The 22,235-nt window shown below is 34.7% G+C and overlaps 1 protein-coding gene across 4 annotated transcripts in view; it reads left to right on the forward strand.

Annotated features, from left to right (window-relative positions):
* Ufd4 (ubiquitin fusion-degradation 4-like) overlaps window positions 1-22,235 on the forward strand; it is a 145,854-nt gene that overhangs the window by 45,928 nt on the left and 77,691 nt on the right. For 2 of the 4 annotated variants that reach the window (XM_089092565.1, XM_089092562.1), the window contains exons 9-15: window positions 1,745-1,898; window positions 7,077-7,401; window positions 8,718-8,891; window positions 10,153-10,387; window positions 11,427-11,602; window positions 14,953-15,074; window positions 20,672-20,716. In XM_089092565.1, coding sequence (XP_088948691.1) covers window positions 1,745-1,898; window positions 7,077-7,401; window positions 8,718-8,891; window positions 10,153-10,387; window positions 11,427-11,602; window positions 14,953-15,074; window positions 20,672-20,716 — 1,231 coding nt within the window. The remainder of the gene's footprint in view (window positions 1-1,744; window positions 1,899-7,076; window positions 7,402-8,717; window positions 8,892-10,152; window positions 10,388-11,426; window positions 11,603-14,952; window positions 15,075-20,671; window positions 20,717-22,235) is intronic. The other 2 variants (XM_089092563.1, XM_089092564.1) reach the window with 1 other exon arrangement.

Here is a 22,235-nt window from a genome sequence, read left to right on the forward strand (position 1 = left end):
AACAAAAATCCTGGATACGACCCTGTTACGTTGGACAATAAAAATATTGTTACGTTGGAGTTAGACAAATATTTCGGGGGGGGGGGTCACCCCCCCCCCTCCCCCTGGATACGGCCTTGGACACATTCATAGGAAAAGATGTTTAAAAAAAGAAAAGAAGAACTGCAAAAAAAACAAAAGAAAAACTTCTCTAAATAGTTGATATCTAACTTTTTAATGATTTAAACGTGACCGAGAAAACTGTTGAGGAAGTTAGATAAACATACTTCTATTAGTAATTCAGTGGAATGGAACTTTGATTCCACATCCAAATCGATTTAACTTCCATCAGATCCTGCTTTGAACGTATTTCGATACTCCAAAGAAACATAATTTCCAATATTTTGAATAGCTAAAGTAATTTGTATTCGTATAATATTTATAGTGATTAACGTAATTTTTCGTAGTTTAACGTTATTTTGATGTGCTATAGTTAGTCCAGTTAGACAAAATTTATCATAATAGTTGGAACATTTTTAGCATCTATCTATTTTCATGTAATCTGATTTTTTCAAGTAATTCCATAGAAAATAAGGGGAAAAAATGACAAGAAATATATTGAACAAAATGATTAGCAAGTGGTTTTTAAGATTTGACAAAAAAAGTCAGAAAAATTTCATAGTAAAAGAGGAATCCGAAAAAGGAAAGAACTCTTCCTTTCAATGGTACAATTTGGCGTTATTTTGAAAGAATTCGGTGGGATAAAAAAAGGACGTTTCAGTTGCTGGGTGTTTTTACAGGGACAAGTAGCAAGCTTGTCGCCCAACCTTGTAGCAGCGAGGATCAAACCCTGGTGCTCCGTATTGGCAAGCAGAGCATCAATCCACTGTGATACAACAGGTTAATTTGGTGGGACAAACTCATTTTTCAATAAAGAGCCTAAAGTGGAGTGAATTAGCAAAGATCTTTTAGAGGGTTGAATTAAACCAGATTGAGTAGTTGGCGCTTTGCATTGTATGAATTACAAGGCATATGATAAAGCAAATTATGTTGTAATTATAAATTTAATTATAGAAATTGTTTGATCTGTGACACAGAGAGAGCAAAGGGAATCTGGTTGTAAAGTTATGTTTGAGGGAGACTAAACGAAGTCTGAGGGAAATTTTACCGGTAGAAATAGAGCTATTAGAAAGTGACTATCAGAAAAATAGCCTAAAAAATGTATCAAGATAGCAATAAAATTCCCCAAAATAATCAAATGTTATGTTAAGACTTGCGAAATCGACAAAATCATAAACGAAGTAGCCTACCATATACAAGACTCAAAATAAAATCCCTCCGTTGCGTCAGGTAATAAAGGATTCTTCACATTGGGTTTTTTTGTTCCGTTCCATAGCTTTATGTCAACCTATCCGTAAGACAGAAAGAAATGCAAGAGCTTTGACGGGAGAAACTGGGTATTTTTCGGATGTTAGCGGGACAATAACTGATATGTTTAATGAAAAAATACTTCAGTTTGTAAGGGTTCTTATGAATGTTGTCTGTGATGATGATTTGTCACAATTTCAATTCGAAAGAGCCTTAGTTAATGTATGCATATTCGTATTTTTATTATTATTGATCATTTATTATGTTTTAATAAATGAGTATATTCTTATTGTTAGTATAAATTATTTTATTTTTTTATTCCCATTATATTTTTCCCATTTTAAAACAAAGTTGGTTTAGATTTTATTGCAAGGAACGTAATATCCATATTATTTAGGTCAAAGAAGTTCTTCCCTTCACTATGCAGCGTGCTTTGGTCGACCAGGCATTGCTAAAATACTCCTTAAGTATGGCGCAAATCCAGATTTGAGAGATGAAGACGGCAAAACTGCTTTAGATAAAGCTAGAGAGAGGTCAGATGAGGGTCACAGGTTAGTCTTCACATTTTCTGTGCATTTCTTACTGTGTATAATTACGCTCCATTACCCAGGATCGTCGCTTGGGGCCGACAGTTTCTCCCTCCCAATAATTTGGAGAAAAAATTATTATATAACCTGTGCCCCTTGACTATCTGGATGTGAACCCCTCTTGTCCCCCTCCCAATAAAAATGCTGGATCTACGCCCCTGCCTTCAACTTTAAAAGATTCTTTACATTTTCGAGTCAATTTTTATGGGAAGCTGAAGAAGCTTCTACAGGAGCTATATCATTTTCTTTACGTTGTACTGTTGAAATAGACGATACCTTGGTATCCCACTATCTGATAAATTGATCAATGATCATAGAAATATCTTGAAAAAGAAAGATATTTCTTCTTTGCGTGTCCAGCGCTTTCGATTTTGCAAATTCCTTCTTTCTCTCCCTTCTTGGTACCGTAATGGGAAGATAATGTCAAAATTCGGATTGAATGATGTTTTCGGGAAAGTTGCCGTGTTGAGTAGAAAGCTTTCAGATCAAGGAGGCACACTTGTGCCTCTTTAAAGAGGCGACCCACCACAATGTTAAGCGATTTCCGGTCCTAGCGGTCGCAGAGAGACAGCGGTGATCGTATTTTGTAGCCCAAGCTCCAACTAAGAAACGTGCAAAATTTCACCCCCCTCCGACTTTATCTTCATGGGTAAAAGTGGGCCGGAAGTTTCGACCCTCCGACCACAGCCCCCCTTTAACGTTGTCCGATTGGGCTGAAATTTAGAGGTTAAGCTTTCCTAGGGTCCGAGAGGTTATCCCCCATCTTTAACTCCTGAAAAGATCAGCTAACAGTTAGTCAAGCAATAATAAGTAATAAACTGTACAAAAACGTGAAGAAATTATTTGAAAAAAACTACGTTTTCTAAAGAGTTAAAGAGGCTGAGTCACAAGTTCGAACCTTAAAACGTACTGGGATTAGGAGGTGCAGTTGGGGGCTGCCTCCCCCAAACCCCGCTTCCGTATATGAAAGGGGCTGTGCCCTCCTCAACGCCTCGCTCTTTACGCTAAAGTTTTAATTTCTCAAAACTGTTTTTTTAAAAAATAAAAAATTTAGCTTAAAGAGCGAGGCGTTGAGGAGGGCACAGCCCCTTTCATATATAGAAGTGGAGGTTTGGGGGGAGGCAGCCCCCCAACTGCAACTCATAATCCCTGTACGTTTTAAGGTTCGAACTTGTGACTCAGCCTCTTTAACTCTTTAGAAAACGTAGTTTTTTTCAAATAATATAAAAAAGAATCAACTGCCGCCGTTTCACGGTCTTGAGTGTATATTTTTTTTGTTTTTTTAATTTTTATTTTTTTTTTGTTTTTTTATTTTGTATTATTTATAGTTTCGAGTGTATATATTTTTGTTTCTTGAGTTTTTTTTTCGTAGTTTGTGTCTTTTTTTATGTATTACTCCGCTATTTATCTTGTTGACATTAGTGGGTAAAAAATAAATAAATAAATTAGTTATATTCTCTTGATAAAGCTGGAGATAGATATAATGAAGGGATAGTCTATACATTTCTGGTATCTTTTAACACTTTGTACAGTTTTGAGTATGAGGGAGACAAAAACGTGGATTTGTAGCTAGTGTTTGTATTTATTGAGGGGTTTGGGGGCACTTATTGTTTGTATTATCCACATTTTTGTAAGTGCATTGTATATTACATTGTTCAAATCTAAGTTACCTGATTTTTAACAATTCTTTAATCTTTAGTATTTAATAATATAATCTTTTCTATAATCGCTTTTCTAAAATTTCCTCCTTTTCCTTTCCGCATACGGTTTTTGGTCACAGTCGATGCAATAGCCTTGACCGTGTAAATTTCCGCGCATTTATTTTAAGTTTTTTTTTCGAGATTTTGAAATGAGTAGATGTTATTGACTCATTTTAAAAAGATTTTTCAACTTGAATGTAATAAAAAGAAAGTGAAGAACGATCTTTGGTAAAAGATGATGAAAGTTTTCATCTGGATTTATAATTTGTTCTCAAGTTCCAGAACTGATATGATTGTGAATATTGACTTACATTTAATAAAAATTTAAATGCAATAAAAAAAGAAGGGAAACACAATCTTTGACCAGGATAAAAAAAGAATGAAGGTCCTACCAGAGCCTGGTGCATAGGGTGTCGAGTCGAAGTTTCAGTTGCTGTTGCTTTTTTCACAGGAACAAGTAGTAAGCCTTTGGCCCAACCATGCCGCAGCGGGGATCGATTCCAGAGCCCCGTATTGTCAAACAAAGCATCAATCCATTGTGCTACCACATATTTTTGGCAAAAGATGGCGATAAATTATCTTCTGGTTTATAATTTGTAGTCGAATCAGGGGGCTGATTCGGTTGTGATTAAAACTTAATTGGGTTTAAACTAATAATCAACCCCATTCATCCAAATTACGTGTTTACTTCTGGATTTATATTTCACTTAGATTCATAAACGCTGATGTGTTGAGGTTTTGAGCTGGGCGGTACCAGCTCAAAAATTCACCATTTCGGAAATCTTGGCAACGCTTTTTGCTTAAACCTTATTTTCTGGAACCTAAACAAGTTTAAATGGGGTAGATCCAGTTTTGAATTAAAGAGCTATTCGATCAAGTTCAAATTTATAGCTTTTTTCATACAGGTCATATTGCACTTGTTTCCAGAGGTGGGGGGTTTTCAAGGTTACGAGGGCAATTAGATTCCCATAAACTTATAAACCCAATAAAAATCGTTTTTATAGATATACTAACGATGATCCCTATTTTTAATCTGTCAATTTGGATTGTGGTTTTAGAATTGATTCTTTGTTGTGGTCTGGCTTCTGTATAAGCGCTACAGTTGCAAATTCTATCATTAAACCTTCAACTTTACAAAATAACCAAACATTCTCTACTGACCAAAAAATATGATAATAAATAATTTAATGATATACAAGTAAGTTCCAAGGCTGTAATGGCTAGAACTATGCATAATAAATGAAAAAAATAAACAAACGAGAATCCAAAGATAATTTGGTTGCGTGGTCTCATAAGCTTGAATAAACAATATCCAAGAGTACACTTGAGAAGGTATAATATATGAGGATAAAAGCTAACGATCGAGGTATGCTCATTTTTTTCACTTAATCCGAAAAATAAAAATCAATTTAGTTGCGTGCTCCCGTGAGCTTGACAAAACAGTTCTCAGGCAGCACTAGCTAGTAAAATAGACCAAGAATTTCAGCAAAGTCTAACATCTTTCTTGTCAAAATGACAAGATAAAATGTAAATGTGTACTAAGACTACCCTGGCTATACATTAATTTAGTAAAAAAAAAAGACATTTGCATTGTTAGTCATTGAATTAAAAAAAATTCAATCAACTTTGGTTTCTTGCCCCCTTTAAGCTTGACACAAACAATTTCTAAGACGACACCGACTAGGTATAGAGATAGAAAACAAAATATTAAGATCTGTGTGTTTTTTCACTAAATCCAAAAAATCAAAACTAAGTTGTTTTTTGTTAATTAAGTTGTGTCGCGTGCTCCCCTTAAGCTTGACGTAAGTTTGTTTTAAGTAGCTTTCATTGAATGCGTATTTTTTGCTAAGGGTTTAAGTTACCTTACTAGGATTATCACGCTTAAGCTAGTCATTTCACATGAGGCTAGAAAGGATTCATAAAACGCTCAGGGTCATAGTTAAGTTCATCACATACTTTACGAGCAAACTTTAAAAAATTGAAAGTGTGGAATGTAGGTGGGGTTTCAAGTTTTTATGATGGGTTTCAAGTTTTTATAATGGGTTATTGCAACAGGATGGCACGTGGTGAAAAGACGATGTGAAAGGCTTTATAGGAAAATTTTATTAATTGATTATGAAAACCTGTTAATTGCTCATATGGAAATTCCAATTTGTTGTTACTGTATCGACTTTTCTATAACGTAAGATATGCAATGTAAAATCATGGCTGTAGCCTAGTAAAGATGATCCATAGTCTCTGGTAACCGAAAGTTTAACAACAAGTTTTGAAAGAAAAACGCCAAATAAGACTGCATAACATAACGTAAAATCTTAAGTTACGTTTGTGTGAAAGGCTCTAAGGTGAAAGTGTGAAAGGGCTCTAGTGTGAAAAATCAACTAAAGCATCAAAAGCAAATTAGGATTTGATTTTTCTGGTTTTCAACATTTTTCATTGGTATTCCTGTGTCGTTCCGTAACTTAAATACTATTAGAAAATACCATGTTTTATACTTTTCTGGTTGTTTTGAAGGCCGTAGTAAGAAAATTTCATACTTTCCGCTTAACCGCCATCAGTTTACATTAAGGTAGACAGATTGGCTTTTATGATAGATTATAGGCTACTTTGGATTCTATATTTTTAGTTTGCATATTATGATCGTCATTTTATCATGCAGTCATATATATATTTCCTTTTATTCCTCTAGTGTGTTATTGTTTTTTATTGAAAGAGTGTAAAAATAAATTATTATAGGTAACGATAAGATCGGTCAAATGGATAGCATCACTTACCTAAGTAGTATTATTATTAAAAATGACACATGCAGTGTAGAAATAAAAGTAGAATAGCCAAGACCCATGGTGTTTTTTTCTCAGTTGAAAAAAGTTTGAAAGAATAGGGAGATAAGTCTGCAAACCAAGATTGGAATATTGAAAGCTACAGCGATGACGGTGGTTAAATATGGTTTTGAAAGGTGGACGCTTCAAAAGACGGAGAGGGTTCGTTAGGTATTCTTCAGAGAAATTGTCCATGTACTCTTTTGGGTATCTGTCCGACTGACCGCATTTGAAATAGTAAGCTAACGAAAAATATGGTTCTATCTGCTATCTAGAGCTGATGAGAAAAAGGTTGAGTTGGGTAGGACACGCTCTGTGAATGAAGGATGACAGATTGCAAGATCGCCCTTTTCGGCCAATCATCTAGGGGCAAACGAAAAAACAGGTCGTTCCCGGATTGGATGGGAGGCGGTCGGAAGGAAGGATTCAGGGGAAATTGGAAGTTCTGGGGGGCAGGGCTTAAAGAGGGAGGCTTTAATTGTATTGGGGCAGAGGAGGAGCATGCGTACCTGTGTTCACCTGAGGCGGCTTGGTGCTGCAGTGAATTGTTATTGGTTAGAAGTAGTCATTGTTTTTGTATTGTTAAATGGATAATTAAGAAGACGATAAATTTCTTTCCTTTTCAGAGAAGTAGCTTCAATACTCCAAGCCCCAGGAGAATGGATGGCTCCCGTGCTCCCCATCGAAAGTAGTGACAAGAAAGCTGAATGCACTGATGTACCCATGCCAGAACCTAAAGGTGATCCTGAAATGGCACCAGTATATATACGCCGACTGCTACCCTTGTTTTCAAATACATATCAATCAACGCTATTACAAAGCGTCAGGCGATCAAGCCTAAATCTGATACGAAAGGCTGTGCATTATGCAACACCCGATCTACTTTCTTCACTGGCTGATAAGGATATTCCCGCTTTGGCCGAGGTTATTGCTTCGGTTCTTGATAATGAGGTAAGAATCAGAAGTTGCAGCCATATTGGTTTCATTTTCCATTTTTATTTTTATTATTCAGTGAATAAAGTGAAGGTAGTAGCAGAAGTGGCTAGCAGAAAACCTCCCAGAGAGAGGTTGTTATCCCCTCTCCCAGCTTGCTGCCAAACTCATCTAAGTGCAAGTTTTGCAGCAAGTAGGGAAAGTGAAATAAAAGCCTCTTTCTAAAAGGTTTTTTACTAGCCACCTTTTCTACTACCTTCATTTATACGAATTAATGATCTACTTTCTTCACTGGCTGATAGGGATATTCCCGTTTTGGGGGAGGCTATGGCTTCGGCTCTTGATAATGAGATTAGTCGGAAGTTGCAGCGTTATTGAATGAACTGGTTGGTGTTTATGTTGAAAGAAAAATCCGAAGAAAAATATAATATATTGTGTTTGAAACAGTCATTCTTATATCTCATGCTAGTTTAGATTTAATTTCTTAAACTTTTAATATTTTTTTGCACTGGGGGCTCCTCTACCCGTACTTTGGTTACATCTAATAGTTAGTGGGCCAAGACTCAGATACACACTGTTCAGTTGTCGAGACCACCTGTTTTGAAAAAGTAATTTTTAGGCAAGATAAGTTTCCATAATACAAATACCAAAAGGTATAACCGAGGAATTAATTTAAGTGATTTTTTTTTATTTTACTTATGTTACTTCTTTTTATTGAATATTTTGGCTCCATATCTAAGAGCCGTCATCAGCAAAGCAAATAATTATTAAATTAGAAATTTTTATTATTATTAAATATGTGATTCTTTCAATTATTAATTATTGAAAAATATGTGACATTTTAAAACTAAAACCAAAATTAAAACAGTCTTAGCATCCACTTCCCACTTCTCACTCTCACCAACAGTCCCACTCTCACAGGCCAAATAGCCTTTGTGAGGTCTAAAGCTTTGTAATTTTTCCGTTTTCTAAAAATAAATTGATTGGTTGAATGACATCATTACTTAAAGGAAGTTAAGCCAGGACTGAAAGGGGAAACAAAGCAATTGATTCAGATAAGAGCAGCCATATTTTTGAAACTTCAAAGGGAGATGATGATGGTCGTTGGCTTGACTTACAATTTGTTCCGTCTTTCTGTTGAAAAAGAATAAAACTGTCTTTCTAAATTTAAAGGAAATCTATTAACTAAACTGTCTTTTTATATTTAAAGGAAGATGATGATGGCCGTTTGCTTGGCTTACAAATTGTTCCGTCTTTCTGTTAAAAAAGAATCAAACTGTCTTTCTAAATTTAAAGGAAATCTGTTGTTCTAAACAGTCTTTTTATATTTAAAGGAAGATGATGATGGCCGTTTGCTTGGATTACAAATTGTTCAAGATCTAATGAAGAAAATACCAGAACTAAGTCTTCAGAATTTAGCTCGACTGGGAGTTTTTAATCAAGTGCAACAATTGGCTACCATTACGGCTGAAGAAGAAGCACAACTTATAGGAAAAGTGGAAAAACCTGTAAGTTTGTTTAAATAATTATTATTTAATTTAATTATTTCCCTTGTGTTCATCCTGAATTAAATGCCTAATTTATAACTTACTAGTAGCTTTAACATTTGCTAATGGAGAATATCCCCTCCCCCTCCCCCTGAATAGAATGTTAAAATTTTTACGTAAATATGTAGCTAATATTATAACACTGATAAATACGGCAGATAATTGACACATCTTTTTTCACAATAGATAGAAATTTGGGTCATATCTTGAGTTAAAAAATAGTAGATATGAAATCTTCATTATTGACGAGGAGCCATATTAAATGGATAGCATTTCTTTCGTGTAGTATTTTTGTGGTTTAGCCATCACCAGGTGTAAAACCAAGTATATAACTGATATAAATCAACAGAGAAATGACACTTTTTTTCACAAGAGCTAGAAATTTGGGTCATATCCCGGGTTAAAATAGATTACTAGATATAGATATTGGTCGATACTAGATATGAACCCTCCATTACTGATGAGGAGCCACATTAAATGGGTGGCATTTCTTTCGTGTAGTATTTTTGTATAGTGTTAATTTATATTTTTAATGTAGATATAGATAGTAGTAGATATCAGTAGATACTAGATATGAACCCTCCATTATTGATGAGGAGCCATATTAAATGGGTGGCATTTCTTTCGTGTAGTATTTTTGTATAGTGTTAATGTTGCGTTAAGTTTTTGTGCTGAACCATCACCAAGCGTCAGAGGTTGAATGTATTCATCGATTCACTATTTACATAAAGTGTAAGGTTGTGAGTTAAGAGGTAAATGTGTTACTCAGGCTTTAATTAATTTAAGAGTTTAATATCGATTCCTGGAGTGGTAAACGTAATCTTTCAAGTTCTATCCAAATTTTCTGACTTTCTGTGTCTCATTTGTCTTCAACTAAAGCCTTTCTTTAGATTCAATTATAGATCGTTTACAAAACTTGAAACAAAGAAAATTTGAAGATCTACCTGGTAATTTGTTCATTTTACTAAATAAAAAAAAAATTAAAGGAAAAAAAAACGCCAACGTAAAGGCTTATTTTTGCCCTCCATGTACGCTAATCAATGCTCACTAAATGGAGAGGAGGGGCGCTAGTTTTTTGTTCAACACCGCCACAGTGCTAAACATGTGTCATTGCTCACTTATTAGCCATTGGCAACAGGAAATTCGTATGTGATGATAGTAAATGAAAATGGATGTTTTCTTACTTAGTTGCAGGGCTACATCTCACTCTTTAATTTTCTAGGAACCTGTGGGAGGAGAGATTTTGTCAGAGGATGCAACTAAGCTTGTCTCATGTCGGCTCTATCAATGGAAAGAGTTTACTTTCGCCAGAGGAAAAGATTGTATGTATTTGTGGTCTGATAGTGTTGCCATTGAACTTTCCAGCGGATCCAATGGATGGTTCAGATTTTTGCTTGATGGTAAGCTGGCAACAATGTACTCATCTGGAAACCCCGAAGGAGGAACTGATACCAGTGGTAAGACTCTCGTTTTTGGTCTATCTTAAATATACATTATTCATACTTATGCATAGGTGAGAGGGGGGGGGGGGGTGAGGGGACGGTAACAAACCAAATTTGAGTCTTCTATATGCGTCAGATTAAATTCTTAGGATACCTGCTATAGGTTCCTAAAAATTCTTCGTCGCTATTTTTGATGCTCATGCCTCTGAGAAGTTTTCCCTAGGGGGGGGGGATCTCACATCCTTCTTAAGAAAGAATTGGCGTATCCGACTACGCAGAGATATAGGCGTTCTGTACAATGTATGTTGTGCACCCCCTCCCCTGAAATAAATTCTTGTTTACGGGCCCCATGCCGGGAAAAATCGTTGTATCTAAAATTTTGGCTATGCAAACTCATGACCTATTGCTAGTACTTTCAGGAAGGTTTATACTCTTATTTAAGAACATGAGTGTCAGGGCTGTGTACTTCAGCAAGTTTTGGGGGAATTATAGGTTTTTCTTTACAGATATGACAGCCACAGCCATTCGTACAGCCCCCCTCTCCTGGGCTTGTATTTGCTCAGCCGTAAATTTACCTTATTACTTATCTTAAGGATAGTCTTAAAAGTAGACAGATTCAGATTGCTGCATTATTCAATACTGAATCAGGTCACTATGAATATGGATTTGTAAAAATTCTTATAGTTTACTCATGATAGTTCATAAATATAACTTTTTCTATTATTTAACTTATTAACCCCCCCCCCTCCGTTTCGTTGTAAGAAAAAAAAATTGTTGCCTGATGGCTGGTCAATAAATGAAGAATAGGACAGGCTAAATTTATATTGCCTGTCTTGTCATGTACCTCATCATACCTTGATGCTGAGGGTATTTCCCTAACCCTACATCCTGATTCCTCAAGGATACAGGTAAATATAAAAAGCATATGTAAAAACCAAAATACTTGTACCCCTTTTTTTATCCCCCACCCCTCGGTCTCTGATTTGTTTATAATTATTAAGTTCTATTGTTGACGAAACCTTGATGACAATTGTAATCTTTTCTTATATTTTAGAAAATCGTGGAGAATTTTTGGATAAATTGCAGCGAGTGAGAGCAGCTGTACCCCCTGGCCATCCAACTCAGCCAATTCTTTCTTCACCTGGTTCAACGGTACTCACTATTGGGAAGTGGTCATTACAATGCAAAAATCCTGGAGAAATACGTATCAATAATTCAGAAGGACAACAGGTGAGTGGAGTACTATGAACCCTCAGGCCTTTTCTAGTAATTACGTTTAATTTTGTTGTCATCAGGTTATTGTCCGTTGACATAGGCAACACCATGGTAATTGGCATTACGTTTACTGTTATAGTCATTAACATCATTGTCATTAGGTAGGAAGAGAAAGTAAACTTTTATTTGATTCTCCCCAATGTTGCATGGGATAAGGAATGTTTTTTTCGTTTTGGTGACAATTGAAATGGAAAGGGGATTGTTGCAGTGTACTCAGTTTCGTCTGTTAACCTTGTCTTATCCGATAGACTTGACAAGGAAAATACAAAATTCCGGAAGTGTTCCGTAGCCTATGGTATGTAGTTGAATTAAATAGAAACAATAGAAAGAAAATATAAAAGTTACGTCAGCTGTGGCTTTGTTAAATGGAAAACCACCACTCTTTCCTTATGTTATTTATTCTGAGTATAGAACTGACATAATTTTCTTTTTCCATCATTTACAGACTTTAAATGATCATTTCATAATACAAACCGCAAAAGTTTCTCTTCCGCAACTTACTGAGCCTAATTCGAAAATGTCATTTTTTAGCGCCTACAATACAATAATTGTAATAGCTTTTATTGTTCTAAAAGTCCTTGGATCATGGCAATACAAAATGAAAAATTGAATTCTAATTAAATAATACTACATAAACAAAAATGTTACACAAATTATAGAAATCTATTTCTATGCTCCATTGCTAGTGTGAGAAATCGTAAGTTTTCATCACTAACAAAGCCCTCATCCCTCGCTATACTCGCCAGCCATCTTTCATGAAACCTACATTATCAATGCACTTCCTTTTGTAACTCACTCGATTCTTCAGGCTCACTTATCATCATGACACTCAGTCTTATCCCTGTCTTCACGCGTAGGGCAAAATTAAGACCATCCTGCCTTATATACGTAATAATTTCCTAGGTTTTGTTGTATTTGTGTGGCTCTGACCTGACATCTACGCTGTTGGAGTGACCTCCCCACTCCAACCCGACGTCCCAACACTTCCTATAATTTCCAGAGTAATTCATTAAAATTCGCCTTCTTATTTTTTCAAATATGTACCATAGCATCATAACTATATGCAAGTTCAGCGAAGTTCAGAAAGTAGAGTCTTAGCTGAACTTACATGTAGGAATGTTTTATTCTTGTTTTATTTTTTCTCATTTTCTATAGGAAGTGGTCTTAGTCTACTTTCTCGTATTGCTGATGATGGCTATTTTATTTATTACCGAAATATTCAATTACTTTTCATCGGCAGTTAACAATTTTAAATTTGAACGTTACACTCTCTTCTTTATTTTTTGTGTGATGTGTGGTCTTGTGGTCTTCGTTTTTATTTACAGGTACTGATGAGATCAATATTCAAGATGGGGGGGGGGGGGTCATCTTCGTTTCCATGGGCTGAACCCTTTCAACCAACAACGGGGCAGGTTTTTCCAAAGGGTATCATACTAATACACACACTACAGATTTATAGGCACTTAAAAAGTAGGCAAGGTTGAAGTCACTAAAAGATCTGTTAATGACAAAGAGGCCACTGCTTGCATAACTAGGTGAAATAACAGGCTGTTATCGAATTTAAGAAGTTTGTCGAAATGGACTGAGATCTTTAACATAGTAATATGATTTTATCTCACAAATCTTTGTATGTTATTTTGGAGATCTTTAACATAGTAATCTGATTTTATCTCACAAACCTTTATATGTTATTTTGAGATCTTGAACCTAGTAATCTGATTTTATCTCACAAACCTTTGTATTTTATTTGGACTGAGAATCAGTTCATGATATGTAATCAACCACTAGACATATGCCCTGATTGATATACATGAAGTTATTTTTGGCCCAAGATTCAAATCATTTAATGTCATCCTGAATTAGTAATAATTCAGTTGGAGTGGGAATTTAGTAATTAAGGTTTGCATCGTCCTAAAACATTTTAAGTCCTATTTTGAATAGTTTAGGTAAGTCATTTATGTGTGCATACAGGACCTAAATAGCTGCCATAAGGAAGTCCACTTGCGATTAGCTGGCAGTGTGAAAGAACTATCCACTTTCACTTGATGAATTAGACCTGTTTGTTAAAAAATAAAACAGGACCTTTGTACCTGCCCTGAGGAACTAACTTGTGACTATAGCTGGCAATGAAAAAGAACTATCCACTTGTGCTTCCTGACATTGGCTTGTTTAGTTTCCAATTGAAACAGGACCTAAGCAGCTGTTATGATGTGATCATAATATGTGTCATCATATTGCTTACTGTGTTTTTAGAAACCACTAAGACAAGTGATTGTGTGCTGCATAACTTTTTTTCCTTCTATGTTGAGAATAGAGCGAAGATTATTTTCCTCAAAATGAAGTTGCATGAAATCAACAAAATTTTCATCAAAGGCACCGCAAAATATTTTTGAAGTAAGCATATAATTGGAACAATATGACTTTGATCCTTTATTATGCAGAGGCTTAACGAAAGATTTTTCCGTTGTTTTGGATAAAAGCAATATATTAGAGAAAAGTGGTAAAGGGTTATAAATTTTGTTTACAGGCTTAGTAACATGTTATATAGAAGCTGTTTTTCTTTTTCTGAGAGAAAAGCACTGCTTCTCCTGACCTGTGTGGCAACAAATCAAAACAGGACCTAAGCAGCCACCCTGGATGTCAAATATCTGCTTTTCTGTGCTAAGCCTATCAGATAGATCTCAGACGGTTGGATTTTACTCCAAAAGTCGTGTCCCGCTTAAGCAATAATAATAATGCATTTTTAACCCACTGTACAATACACGTAAATTGTGAAGTGACACACACACACACACACACACACACACACACACACACACACACACACACACACACACACACACACACACACACACACACACAAAATTAAAATAAAAAATAATCACTGATAAAAAAAAATTGGAAAAGACTGTAATGTCCCCCCCCCAAGAACTAGTATCCTGGCTTAGAAATGCTCTGTAAAACAAGAATCCTTTACTCGAATTCGCATCACCAATTCACCATAAGCTAAAGTTTCATAAGCCCCCTAGGCAGGTGTGTTGATATATGTGAGGCCCATGGAGCAAGTTCTCCCTTAAATCTTTTCAGATGTTTCCATAGATTCATATAATCATCATATAAATCACCTATTTTGCTGTTTCGGTGAATCGAACCCCTCTTTCTCCCTTCCCAGAAAAAAAGACTGGTGCATGTGTATCCTTTTAGGCTAAAAGGCCTTTGTGAGATTTGATTTACCTAATTTATTAATTTATTTGATTCTATATTTTTAAGCTTTGAAAATGCAATTTTTGTTTCTTTTTTTCTAGCAAGCAACTATTTTGAAAGAAGATTTATGTGGTTTCATTTTTGAAAGCAATCGTGGAACGAGACGTACGTTGACAGCAGAAAGTTTACTTGGACTAGAGTTGGGTGGTGCTTGGAACTTGAGGTATATTTCTTTCTATTTTTTTGATCTGGCTCTTATTTAAATTTACTCTCGGATGTGAAAATGATTCCTTTCTTCTGATTTCCATTAAAGCATTTATGGTAAGATCCACTAGTAGCCTTGCCTTTTTAGCTTAACAATCGAATGGTAAGTTGGTTAAATAATCTATATTGGATTCGTAAAAGATAAATTCGCTCTCTGAGCTACAAAATTTTCAGATTTTTTTTTTTTTCATATAGCAATGGAATTTTTTTTATTGAAACTTATTGCTGCAGATTCTTGGATGCAAACAAATTTCTAATTGGTGGATAGTTCACCTTTAGCCAACCAATCAAAAGCCTGGTAGACTCTACGACCCAGCGCATCGTTTCTTAGCTTTCTAAAGCTATTTGTTTTTCGTAAAATTGCTTTCTATATCCTGGTTCTGTCGACTATTATTCTGTTCGACACCATTTCTCAGCTGTTTATAATAAAGTATAAAACAAGCTCATCAAAAAACCCTGTCAAATCCAAGGCAGAATTGAAACTGGTGTGACTACTGCATAATAAATGTCAATATGGGACATTGCAGAACAAGGGCGTATCCAGGATTTTTATTCGGGGGGGGGGTACAAAAAAATGAAACGCATCACATTTTTACATGCATTTTGTTACTTTTTTACGAGTCGGACAATATTTTTTTTTTCTCGGGGGGGGGGGGTGTTAAAACCCGGTAAACCCCTGGATACAGCTTTGCTGTAGAATGTTGTAGCATATTTATGAAACAATCATCTTCTCAAACCTGCGCACCCCATCTTAGAAACACAATCTTTTGGCTTGATATGATTATTCTAAGGTATTTTTTCTAAGTTTTTAGAGGGGCACTAGATTGGAGCGAAAATTCCCTACACTTATTACATTTAAGGTTAGGTTGAATAAAAGAGGAAAATCTTAACACTTACTTGACCTCACCAATCCGTTCAAAAGGCGGAAAACCATAGATGGTATGTTGTAGCCCAAAAGTGGGGGTAATGCAAGGATTAAATGTAAGAGCTGATATGTCCCAATTGTAGATTCCCCTAAAATATAAGGGCGAATTCGAAGAAATTTTAAGGGCTGGTATGGGCTTTGCTTATATCCTTAATCAAGTTTAACTTAGTCTAACTCTTGATCTTATTATTTTATTACTAATTATTTTGTTTCTCCATTTCCACTTGTTAAATTCCCTTGCTGACTATTTGAAAGATCTTAAGCCGAACTGGCCAGCCATGACAAAAACCAACAAAGAGAAAAATCTCCAAAAAAAAACAAACAAACGAGACTGTGGCCAGTGGAAAGAAAACAACAGATGAAAAACAACGCGGATATTTCGCCTGTATCCAAACAAGGTGTCTTCAGCCCGAAAGCCACACAAGAAGAAGAAGAAAAAAAAAAAAAAAAAAATATAAAAATAAAAACCAATAAAACCAACACAAAAAGAAAAAAAAAAAAAAAAAAAAAAAAAAAAAAAAAAATGTACAATCGGCGCAAACTGATCCACGTAGGGAAAAGATGCTAATATAGAGTTACTTCAGTGATGACACCAGAGTAACTGAGGAAAAATAAAAGAACCGTAAATTACTTTAATTACTCTGTTGCGAAATAATCCTTTTGTTAGCTATTACTGAAGCAAATCGTTTTGGTCTAGCAGGTAAAATAGTCCCCTGGTGATTATTTAAAATCTTAACTCCCTTGTTGACTATTCATTCTCTCTTTAGAAGGTTATCATAAATTGGGTCAATAATTAAATTACTAGTGTCCCTATTTATGGAAAGGTTAGCAAACATATGTTTTTTAATTTCTATGGCTTCTCTCGCCCATTGGGTGTAACCCTTATCATTAGAAATAGCCAATGCTCCATCAAATTTTACAAAATGATCTGGTTGAAGCCAAATATGCTCTGCTAAAGCTGAAACGAAAGTTTCTGGAGGCTTGCTTAATTATAGGGTTTTTTCTATTGAGTTTCGGTGTTCAATAAACCTTTCAACAAATTTCTGGTGAGTTCTACCAATATAGAACTTCCCACAAGAACGCAAAATTTTATACACTCCACTTACTAAATTTCCCCGAGTTACATCCTTACCAGAACTAAAAAAAACTACCCAATAGCCTCAACAATTAGACACATGTATCAATACTAAATTTACGTAAAACCCGTGAAAGTTTTTCACCCAAACCAGGTACATATGGTAATGAAATGAAGCTTTTTGATACAACTAAATCTAAAGACTGAGAAACCCCAATAACCCTACTATCATGTTTAACCCATCTATTTTCAATTATTTTATCAATAAACTTAAATGGATAACTATTACAAAACAAAATATCCCTCAAGTGTAAAAATTCCGAATCCAGAAATTCTTGGGAACAAATTCTTAAGACTTTATCCAATAGTGAAATTAAAACCCCCCTGTTCACCAACAGAGGGTGGCAAGAATGAAAATTTTAATACTTATCGTTGTGTGTTTTTTTTCTGTAAATCGAGAAAAGTAAATAGAGATCCCTTTTAATTAATAAAATATCCAGAAAAGGTAATTTATTATTATCCTCAAACTCAACTGTAAATATAATATTATTATCAAAACTATTTAAATGCTTACAAAATCTCCATTTAATTTTCTTGATTTAAATACAACTTACATAAAACAATAGGAACAAACAGTGGCATTCTTGTCACTCTAGGGCATTGAAAAGGAGGGTGGCGCTTCTGTTATTGCAGAAGTCTCATGGACGTGGTCCCCTGGAATGTTTGGTGACGGCACTGCTACGTTGGTGAGATATTTTGTTTTGATTCTGTTTTCAGTAAAAGTTCATTGACAAAATAATTGAAAATAGACGGGTTAAACATGATAGTAGGGTTATTGGGGTTTCTCAGTCTTTAGATTTAGTTGTATCAAAAAGCTTCATTTCATTACCATATGTACCTGGTTTGGGTGAAAAACTTTCACGGGTTTTACGTAAATTTAGTATTGATACATGTTTCCAATCGTTGAGGCCAATGGGTAGTTTTTTTTTTTAGTTCTGGTAAGGATTTAACTCGGGGAAATTTAGTAAATGGGGTGTATAAAATTCCGCGTTCTTGTGGGAAGTTCTATATTGGTAGGACTCACCAACAATTTTTTGAAAGGTTTATTGAACACCGAAACTCAATAGAAAAAAACTCTACAATTGAGCAAGCCTCCAGAAACTTTCGTTTCAGCTTTAGCAGAGCATATTTGGCTTCAACCAGATCATTTTGTAAAATTTGATGGAGCATTGGCTATTTCTAATGATAAGGGTTACACACAATGGGCGAGGGAAGCCATAGAAATTAAAAAACATAGATTTGCTAAGCTTTCGATAAATAGGGCCACAGGAAATTTAAATATTGACCCAATTTATGATAATCTTCTAAAGAGTGAATCAACAGTCAATAAGGGAGTTAAGATATTAAATAATCTCCAGGGGACTATTTTACCTGCTAGACCAATACGATTTGCTTCAGTAATAGCTAACAAAAGGATTATTTCGCAACAGAATAATTAAAGTAATTTACAGTTTTTTTATTTTTCCTCAGTTACTCTGGTGTCATAACTGAAGTAACTCTATATTAGCATCTTTTCCCTACGTGGATCAGTTTGCGCCGATTGTACATTTTTTTCTTTTTTTTTTTTTTGGTGGTGGTTTTATTGGTTTTTAGTTTTATCTTGTTTTTATTTTTTGTTTTTTTTTAATTTTGTTCTTCTTGTGTGTCTTTCGTGCTGAAGACGCCTTGTTTGTATACAGGCGAAATATCCGCGTTGTTTTTGTTGTTTTCTTTTCTCTCCACTGGCCACAGTCTCGTTTGTTTGTTTTTTTTGGAGATTTTTCTCTTGTTGGTTTTTGTGCTGACTATTTCGAAGTTTTTTGGTTATAATTTAGTAATGTTTCAGATGGTTTGGTAATATAAAAAGAGGAATGGACACCTCAATGAACCAAATTAAATTCAACGTGGATTGAATATATAATAAATAGGCGTTCAAGGGCTATTTACTAACTATTTAAGTAGGGCTATTTAGAATATAAAGGGTGGCTACAATCAAGTGTATACGAGGTTTTTTTTGGGTGTCTTGGATTTTCAGTATTACTAAAAATCGATATGATAGTAGTTGTCGAACTTTTGCTGAAGCCAGGTCCTCCCCTCCTGCTTTACGAAAGTCTGGGAGTGTGAAATCGTCAATTTTTCACTGCTTCCATTTTTTTCCTGCTTCCCTCTTTGGCAGTGTTGACTCGCTTATTAGTTTCTGTGTGTGTGTTTTTCTGTGTGTGTGTTTTTGTGTGTGTGTGTGTGTGTGTTTGTGTGTGTTTGTTTGTTTGTTTAGTATACTTAAGTATTTTTTGTTTATATGGCTCTCGCTGAAATAAGAGACTAATTGATTGACTGATAAGATAGAAATGCAACATTAAATAAAATGTGTGAATGAAATTATGTTTGTTTAACATTTATAGAATGAAAAAATTTTAATGGTTGTGAAAGAAAAAATTCTCATAGAGGTTGACGAACAAATAAACGTTCAAAGAATTCAAACGTTCAAAGAATGTTTATACAGAACAGAATAATAATCTTCTTCGTCTTCTAATTGCAAAAGAAGTGTTGTAGAATTTATAGTTATATACTTGATTGGTCACATCTCCCTAATTCAACAACATCTCTTTTGCAATTAGAAGACGAAGAAGATTTTACCACCTTCATTAGAAATTCAATTTACATTTAGGCAATATTAAATAAGAAAATTTACAACTCAAGACTTGGATGAACCCAGTTATTGAACTCACTCAGACAAAACTAGTGAATGAATACGAAGTTATTAATTTGTTCCGTGTAAATATACTAGTTTGAATTTTAATGCTATAGTATATCTTCTGATGACGGTCGCTGTATATGCGGTCGATATATCTAGACTTTTGTATCTGCTTTCACTGTCTAATAAGTGGAATTATCCCATTTGAGCGTTTATTTGTTCGTCATAGAAAGGCAGTGGTCTTGGAAGAATGCCTAACTTGAGGTATTATGTCTAAAATATCTCAGAGGTTGTTAAAATATTTTCTCATAACATGCGGCTGATACCTACGCTTTTTCATCGTGGCTATTTTATGGACGCTAATTTGATTTTGGGCTGTTTGTCCTTGATATCGGATAATTGCATAGGATTCGTCCTCATTCAAATTCTTCTTGTTGCGTCAATAAAAGAAATAAGTCCTTTCTCTACAAAATTATTTTGTATAATGAATTTCACTTTTATAGTTTACCCTTTAATTTCCGTCGGATCGATTAATATATAACTTAGATGTATCTTGTCTTGTCTCTAATATGTAATTTCGAACATTAATTTATTTATTAATGTTCGCTCACTGAATTCGATAATAGATAATTTTACATAAAATTGGACATATTAATGTATAATATGTAGTCATATAATGTATATATAGTTTGGACAATTAGCTATTAATAAATTTCTTGTCCCTCTTCCATTCTTTTTGCCGAAGTTCACTGGGTCTCCAGAGTTGTGCTCTATATTAGGATATTGTTTTGCATGGCACTATTTTACTTGTTTTTATTGCAGGTACCCAATAAAACATCCAGCAATTACTATACTATCGAGAGAAAAGTAAGAATACCCATTTACAATATTGAAACTATTTTTAGCTATTACTAAGAAAGCCTAAATTTACTTGGGCTTTATATGTACCTTCTTGTTTCTGCTTATCTGTTAATGTCCAGGAATATGAAAGCTGATGGCCGATGGCCTCCGCGTGAAGGAGTCTCTGATCACCTACAACAAGTGCCACGACTCCCATGGATAGTTTTTATTGGTATGAAAATGTGTCATAGTGGCAATACTTCAATGGATAAATTTCTCATAACAAATTCTCATAAGTTGAAATTCTCGCAAATTTTGACGAATATTGCTGAGAAAAAAAAACACAAAATACGAATTAATGAAATGTGAAAACGTCACGATTTGATTACTGATTTGAAAACTAACCGGTCACTTAGGTTATTAGGGATCTAAGGTCAAACGGTCAAAATTAAGTTAAGAAAAAGTAATCTCATGAACGTTATGTCAGATCGTGCCCTTTGTTGATTCTATTGACTTCGGTAATTCCTCTTCGGTAATTTCTTCGGTAATTCCTTCGGTAATTCTATTGACTTCGGTAATTCCTCTATTTGGTAAAATTTCTCCTTTTCTTCAAGATCATTAATAGCTGCTATTGAATTTTAGCACTTTGGTCTAGACCTTTTTTCTTCTTCTTCTTTCATGGACACTGCCCTGTATTTCACTGGAAGGGCTACTTCTAAGTAGTATTTGGCAAGTCTTTTTTTCCTGTAAATCAGAAACAGAACACAAATAAACAGAAACAGACTTATTGGGCCTGTAATATTTTTTTTTAGCTATCTGCTTGTGATCACAGTCACTAAGTTTTTTTTTCAAGTGACTTTATGTATCTTTAGTTTCTTTTTGTTTAAGTTTCTTTTCATTTCATTATTTTGTAAGTAAACCTTGAGATCTGGGGACTAAGTGAAAACCTCTCCTAGAAATTCTTAAAAATAATCATAAAAACCAACTTATCTCATTCCTAAGCGCCCTTTGCTCTTCTTTACCCCCCTCCCCATCCGACCCACTGATAGATAAATATACAGCTCGCTTTGTATATTCTCACTATTTTTTTTACAATTTCAACAGTGGATGCTAGTATTTTATAGCGGGGAACGATGCTCTAGCGGGGGAGAATAGAGTTATTGTACCGGGGGAGAAGAGGGGGAGAGTAGGGCTATTGTAAAAAATAATGGTAACACTTGAAGTAGGCTGTGTCTATCCTTTAGTGTGTAGGAATGAGATAAGTAAGTGTTTATTTATTTGAAAATCCCTCGTACAAAAACAAGAAGATGGAGCAATATATATACGTAGATGGGCATTAAAGACACAAATTAAACGCTTCAAAATACATGTTTCTATGTCAGAACTCAGAACTGGCCCAAGATGGTTCAATTTCGATTGACGGGAATTATGCATAGAAACTTGCTTTTTCGTCTCTGTTATTAGGTCAGCAATATTAAATTTTCTTAGAAGATAAGAATTGTGGTTTCATAATTGAAAATGTGAAAGGTATTTCGTGAAACAAAGT

This window comes from Artemia sp. Qi Xiang Cuo, chromosome 7, assembly GCF_049724085.1.
Source record: "Artemia sp. Qi Xiang Cuo chromosome 7, ASM4972408v1, whole genome shotgun sequence".
Classification (NCBI taxonomy): Eukaryota; Metazoa; Arthropoda; class Branchiopoda; order Anostraca; family Artemiidae; genus Artemia; species Artemia sp. Qi Xiang Cuo.